The 7,837-nt window shown below is 34.0% G+C and overlaps 1 protein-coding gene across 1 annotated transcript in view; it reads left to right on the top strand.

Annotated features, from left to right (window-relative positions):
* The first annotated feature begins 3,461 nt into the window (after positions 1-3,461).
* Anxa10 (annexin A10) overlaps positions 3,462-7,837 on the top strand; it is a 41,897-nt gene continuing 37,521 nt past the window's right edge. Inside the window, exons 1-2 of the mRNA XM_026777379.1 lie at positions 3,462-3,493; positions 4,416-4,525. Of these exons, the coding sequence (XP_026633180.1) occupies positions 3,462-3,493; positions 4,416-4,525 (142 nt within the window). The remainder of the gene's footprint in view (positions 3,494-4,415; positions 4,526-7,837) is intronic.

The raw sequence follows: 7,837 nt of genomic DNA, 5'->3' as shown, positions 1-7,837 counted from the left end.
CGGTAGGAGAATCATGGCGACTCCTTGACTCAGCTTCTTTCTCCCAGCATTCTGTTCTGTTTATTCCGCCTACCTAATTTTATGTCCTATTAAAGGGCCAAGGCAGTCTCTTTATTTAACCAATGAAATTACCACAAAACAGAAGACTCTCCCCCATCAAAAGGTACTACATTAGCATATATTTATTTATACTATAGAGGAAATTCTATGATATGCAACTATCTGATGTTCTAAAAAGATAACAAATAAATTTCCAGTCATTTGCAGATTATATTAAAGTCAGGATGATCCTCCATAAAAATAACTTTCTCAGAGCTCAAAGAAGCTCATAATTTTCCAAAACTAGAGTAGATGAAAACAAATTGATCTATATTTACAAACCCACATTCTTCATAGAGGTTGGCTGTTTGAGTCCACAGGATAAAAAAAAATATTTGCAATTTATTTTCAATTTTTTTCAAATTAAAAATTGCTTCCAAGTACACTATCATCATAATGTACTTTTAACACACAAATTAAATGGTGTTAAATAGGCTTTTTATTAGATAGATATATAGGTAAATACATAGTTAGAACAAGAATTCAAGCTTTAGGTAATTGTAAATATCCAATTGATTGTTAACATATATTCAAGTGTCTCTAAAGTAACCTTGAAATATGTATCCCAGAATATTGAACAATTGGAATCTTCCAAAATAACCACACTTAAAAATGCAGTTATAATTAAATACATAAATATGGGTTAGGGTATTTTCATTTTAGCAGAAACAAATCATATAATTTCGTGGTTTTATGTTACTCACTTGCTATTATTCAGGTACATATCAGACTTCAAGTGAATCTACATAGGTATTCCATGGTACAAAGATGATGGACTCTGGTGTAGCTATGGAAAGGAGAGCAATGTGTTCTGAGCCTTATTAACATGGAACACTCTTGTGTTTTCATGATAGCTGCCCACATAAGCTCATGTATTTGAGCAGTTGGTCTTCAGTTGGTGACACACTTCAGTAGGTAGTGCCTTGCTGAGGGATGTATAAGCATCACTTGGGACAGGTGTTGAGGGTTTAATCTATCCCGACTTCCTATTCCTTCTACTTCCAATTTGCGGAGGAAAAGGCAACTAGCCACTTTCCTGTTCCTGAAGCCTGTTGTCATGCTTTCCCCACTATGATGGACTCTGTCCCTTTAGAAGCACAATGAAAAGTGAGTTCTTCCTTTTGTAAATTCATTGTTTATGGTACTTTATTGTAGCAACAGCAAAGAAGACAGTACAGATATTGCGCAGCAAAAATTCATAAAGATTAAATACAAGCATAAGCCTTCCCTCCCTTTCAGCAGAAGTGAGCGTGTAGAATGTCTTATTTCATTCTCTCAGTGCATGTGTTTTCCATACTGGGGCAGAAGCTATTGTAACTCTTCAGGTTCTCCATCACCTTTATTTATGCTGAGATTTTAGGTCCTGAAAACTCCCTTAGGGCCAATCTGCAGGAGACATGATTGTAATGTGATTGCTCTCCAGGAACCTGGAGATTCCACAATTTGACTAGTGTCCTGTCTGATCTAATAACTCATACTAAGAGCAGTTTCCCAACAATTCCTACATTACTAAGAATCTGGCTTGTATTTTATCCAAAGGAGAGCTTTGAAACCTTGCAGAATATATTTAGTACTAGAGAAAATTTCTCCTTGCTAGCCGTTTAATTATATCAGAGATTTCTAAAGAATGTGATTATGCATGTATTTTTTAATGAATAGTATAAAATGTGTCTGAATATGCTGAAGTATATTAGAATATCTTTGTTGTTTCTTCGGTGATTTTCAAAAATTATAATTAAGCTTCCAAAGCAAAACAGTTTATTGCCTTTGCTCTTGTTTGCCTATCAAAACTGATAAGACTCTGTGGGTGAAGATGCTACACATATTTGACACAAAAAGACGTTCCTTAAATTCAGTGTGTTTCAAATTTTTTTCAGTTACAAGTATGGATAATATGGCCTTAATATCAAAAAGTACTGTGGCAAAGAAATATGAAATTGTGCACTAGAACTTGGGGAGGTGCTTAACACTCTGAAATGGCAGCTATCTCAGAAATTACAGAAACATTAAAAAGAAATTTGGGGGTTTAGAGAGATGGATCATCAACAAAACAAACAAACAAAAACAACAACAAAAAAAAAACTTACTGATCTTGCAAAGAACCTGATTTCTCTTCCTACCTAGCACACATGCCAGGTATCTCATAACTCCCTTCCAGCTTCAGGAGATGCAATATTTTTTTTCTAACCTTTAAAGGCACCTGTACACACATGGTACACATCCATACATTAAAATCACATACAAATAAAATAAATAGACAAAAATGCTTGAGATATGTAGATCTAAGCATTTACATTAAAATCTGATGCCCGAACTTAGTTTAATAAATGGAAGACATGCTTGCCTGTCTCTTTACAGAATCCCACCCTATGACAGTTTAGTGGACAAATGTGTTAAAATTTTGTTTTCACCTACTAAACACCCTCAATAAGTGGCACTAACTCAAGAGAATGTTCTTGAGTTCATGTGCAACAAACTTGAGACTTTGGATGCTAACTGGAAATTCATTTGTCATTGAATACACGGGAGCAATGAAGATGAAGAATGGGTTTGCAGTGGTAGATGTTTTGTTTCTTCAGAGTTTCACTCTGCAACCCAGGCTATGTGAAATTTCTTGTTTAGATAAGCCTGGCCTTGAACTCACGGATTCCTCTTGCCTGAGCTTCCCAAGTGGTGGAATTACAAACACAAACACTCTGGCAGTTCTCTTTAATGACATCTACCTGTCCATGTAAATGCTGAAGGAGGATAGCCTACCATCACTGACGTACTTCCAAGCATAAAACCTGACTGCATTTCACACTGCAGTTACTACATGGTGGTCTACTTCAAATTAATAGCTACACATGTATCAATATCATTTAAAATTAAATCTATTTGTAATTCAAAAAAACAGAGCCTTTATTTTTTCCAAAATTAATCATTTAATAAATACTTTGGTATCAATAGATTGATACTTATCTAACAATTAACTAGGTCAGCCTTGTTCTGTTTAACTGATTAACCTTCCATTAGACAATGAGTACTACAATGCTGTAGTTAATTCATCTAACATTTTATTCCCAAAGTACTAGCTCATTCAAATTCTGCAACCCTCATAGGCTCATTCACTATGAGATTGCATTTATTTAAATTTTATATTTTTTATTTAAAAAAAAAGCTTTTGATTTTACATACTAGGCCCAGTTCAACATCCCTCTCCTGCTCCCACTTTCTCACCTCCCTCCATCCCACCTCCATCCACTTCTCAGAGGGAGGAAGGCCTCCCTTGAGTAGTCAACAAGGTATGGCATACCAACTTGAGGTGTAACCGAGTCCCTCCATCCTGTATCAAGGCTAAGCAAGGTATCCCACCATAAGGAATGGGCTCAGAAAATTGGTATATGGACCCAGGGTAAGTTCTGGTCCCACTGCCAGCACCTTCCCCCAACACATCAAGTCACATCACTGTCTCCCACATTCAGACGGTTTAGTGAGGTACCATGCAGGATCCCAGCTCTCAGTCCAGAGTCTGTAAGCTCCCACTAGCTCTGGTCAGTTGTGTCTGTGGTTTTCCAAAACATGATCTTGACTTCCCCACCCTGTTCATATGATCCCTCCTCCCTATCTTCAACTAATTTCCAAAAGCTCAGCCCAGTGCTAGATAGCATTTTTATTTTCCAGCGTTCTAGACACACTGACAACAAATCTAGAAATCTGATTCTTGTTCTTGATAATATCTGATTTACAGCTCTCTTGTGTTGAGGGTGAACACAGGATACAGAGCCTGAAATCAGAAATTTTTCCTAAATATTCTGCTATTTTATTATCATAAAGAGAGGAAAGGGTCATTTTTTTGCACCCAAGTACTTCAATTTTATCTAGGTTCTTCAAATTTTTATTAATACCATAATCTACATTCAAGTATTTTAATTTTTCTCATATGAATTTAGCTTCTCTTTTGTTCCCCAAAAGCACTATAATAATAGTGAATTATATTTATAATTCAGATGAATGGCCTATATCTTTTCATATGGTTTTCTTTTCAGCTTCTATAAAGTAGTCTTCAGTTCCTAAGAAAATACATATTGTAAATTTTGTACTTATATCTTTTTATTGGTGGGTCTAAAATCTCAATGTCTTATTTGGATTATGGATACCAACATAGAGTAAGTCACTAAATAAAACACACTGAACCAAATTAGCTTTCTATATTTGTCACACAAATATGATGAAAAATAAATGTCAGTGTAGTATAGTAATTTAAACTTGTAGAAGAAATTTCTGCAGATGTTTTATGGAAAATTTTGCTGAAACTTTTCATTAAACTAATACAGTCTGTTATGTTTTGACTTTTGCCACCAGGTTCAAGGAACCATCTTCCCAGCTCCAAATTTCAATCCTGTGATGGATGCCCAAATTCTAGGGGGAGCACTCCAAGGATTTGGTAAGCCTGGGACTTTCGTGCTTTGTTTATTGAATTGCCCTTCTTTACCGTATGGTAACATTATAGCATGAGTGTAGAATAATTAGAAGACAGACACAAGACCATAGAAGTAGAAGAAAATAATAGAAGACCATGATACTGAAGAGAAATTGCAGTTTGCATGCTAAAGTGAATTTCTCATGCCCTCAAATAACTCACTGTGAACTCTCGGGTAAAATTCCAAAGCAAATAACATAATCAGAAGTAATGCATCTTCCTGACCTCTGTACTTGTTGTTATTTTAGCTTGTTTCTGTTGCTACTTACTCTTGCAGCCAAATCTAGCATCTTACTCTCCCAGATGGCTCTGTTTGTTCACTCCTCATAAATTGGCCCAATATACTGCTGGCCTGGAATGTGTTTCTTTCTCTGGACTGTTTTTAACCTAAACATCCTCTTTACATTCCTTCTCTGAGCACCCCAGGCTCTACCAGCTGTGCCACACAAGGCAACTTTGTTCCTAGCCCCTTCCTCCTTGATAATCATTTGCTTTGTCCCAGTCCATTGTACCTGCAGACTTGTCTGTGAGTTCCTAGAATGTGGTATTTGGCTTAACAAATTGATGTTCATCAGATAAGATCAGAGTTTAGAAAAGAAAGGTACAAAACAGGAGGCAGTACAGTTAGCTTGTTTTTAATTCTTTATTCTTAAAAGCTCAATGCAAAACTGTTAAATATTCATTTTTTTTAACAAAACCCATTTTTAAAAGACTTCTAAATGGGTAGGAATATAAACATAGACAATATAAAAGAGGTGATTAAAGAAGAAAATTAAACCTATGCATAAAAATGCAAACTCTTAACTTCAGGACATGGTTACTTGCTTTACAGAATGTCTCCATCTCTTTCTCCCTCTATCTCTCTCTGTCTCTCTTCTCACTATCTCCATTTCTGTCTCTCTGTTGCTTTCTATTTCTGTCTGTCTTTCTCTTTCCTGTACATGAATGTATACTACATACCTACACACCTTTGTGTTTCAACCATGAATAGCATACCACGCATAGGAAAATAACATAGTATTAAATATATTTTCTGACTTTGGTTTTAGGACTTAACAATCATTTCATGCCTTTTAAAAGTATCAATAGTCACTAGAAAAACTACAGAGAATAAATAATTTTTTCAGAAATATGACTGTAATTTTTTCTTTAAAATTGAAGTACAGAACAATTTGGTCACATACGCTCACAAATAATAATAAATAAATAAATAAATTCTTTTCTCCAATTTCAACTTTCCTGCCATTATAAGTGGAGTGAAAGTATGGATTTATTTTGAATGTTGTTATGTTTTGCTTATGTGGTTTAAGCTGGCATATTTCAGTTGTTTGGAGTTTGAAGGCATGATATCTGGGGAAGCATTCAAGGGTAAGAATATAGTTTCATATGTACTAATAGTCTGCAATTTTAATGACTTTGGTCAAGTTCAATTGGAAAAGATAAACATCAATATGTTGCCCAGAAATTCTTAATTATATAACTCTGAAGATAAAGAAAAATGGATTCTAAAGAATATGAAAACAAGAAAGCTTAGAAAAAAATTGTAGAAGTATGCTTAAATAGGTATTTATTCACCCTAAAATGGAACACTTCTTAGACATGTATCTCCTAATAATACCCTCACATTCTCAAATCACCACCATTAGTAGCTGCTTACCTACATTTGAAGAAAAGCTTTCTTTGTTATTGTCATTGTTGTTTATTTTTGGTTTTTGTATTTATCATCTGTAAGCATGTATTTTTTGAAATCTCCATGTGACACTGGAACTGAATCCATTCTTAACCTTTATCTTTAAATCTTCACAACAGGATACACAAGTCAAAAGTAATCTGTTTTTAAATACTCCCACTCTGATAAATGTGGCCCCCTTTACCATGTGAAGGACCTTTCTTGCCGTGATAATAATCACAAGACTTTGCAGAGGTATTTTATCAAACTGAAGATATTCCTTTTGATTACTACTTTGGTTAGAACTTTTGTCTTGAACAAATGTTACATTGAAGCATTTATATAACTATTATTTTATCAATAAAAATTCGGGAATCAGATAATGGATGATGATGATGGATCAGAGAAGAGGCAGAGTAGTGACCACCTCTCTCTTGCCCTCCACAATCTTAAAGGTCAGAGAATCTGCTAAGCCTCTCCCTACTACTTCATATGCCTCTACATATGTCCTTGATCCTTCAAAGCCTCTATGACTAATTTGGTTAGCTAGTAACCAGCTCCACCCTCTGATTCTAAGTAAATTTTATTGTCAGTCTAGGCTCTGTCGAAGTGCAATCAAAATATCTCACAATATTGCATTTTATCAAATGTCCTTTCTACATCTTTCCTTATATTCACATGAATTTGCTTCTTTAAATTGTCAATTACATAGGTTACAGTGATTGTCTGATGTTAGACCTATGTATAATTTTTCATACACACTGTTGTATTCAATTCTATTTTCTGGGTTTTGTTTTGGAGGGAGGATTGCATCATAGTTTATGAAAGATTTGGGTCCATAGTTTACCTTGTAATGTCTGTCTCTGGTGTGGATGTTCAAGTAATGCTGGAAGACATCAGAACATTTCAGGAGTGTGGAAGAGATGGAAGACAACTGTTAGTTCTTTTAAAATCTGTTGGATTAATTAAAAAAATATCTAATATTAACAAGTTTATTTTGACAGGCTATTAATTACTGATTCAATTCTTTTGTAGGTATATATGTATTGAAATTGTCAATGTTCCATGTATAAGTTTGACTACGTACTATTTTTGAAGAAAATGATCCATTTATCTAGACAATTAAAATTTGTAACATAGAGTTATTTGTAATATCTTTTTATTGTCCTCTTAATGAAATCGATGAGTAATGGGTTCTCTTTCATTTCTTTATTAGTATTTTGTTTCTGTATTTTAATTAGCATACTATAATAAAATTTTTGAGATCCATTTAAAATTATTATGCAATATTACCTAAAGAGTAACTGAACAAAAACTACTATAAAAACTAATAAGCACAAAGTAAGTCAGAGAGAAAGTTTGTGTGTAATCTCAACAGAGCAACAAAAACAGATGAGAACAGTAACTCAATAAATGTTATGATTATAAGAATAATCTATTTATCATTTATAAGTATCTTACAGTCTCCTCTCTTTAAATTATTTATCTGTCTATTCTCTTGTATAAAATATGGATAGATAGATAGATAGATAGATAGATAGATAGATAGATGATAGATAGATAGATAGATAGATAGATAGATAGATAGATAGATAGATAGATAGATA

This window comes from Microtus ochrogaster, unplaced genomic scaffold (assembly GCF_000317375.1).
Source record: "Microtus ochrogaster isolate Prairie Vole_2 unplaced genomic scaffold, MicOch1.0 UNK61, whole genome shotgun sequence".
NCBI classification, from domain to species: Eukaryota; Metazoa; Chordata; class Mammalia; order Rodentia; family Cricetidae; genus Microtus; species Microtus ochrogaster.
This window is presented reverse-complemented; position numbering and strand designations above follow the sequence as displayed.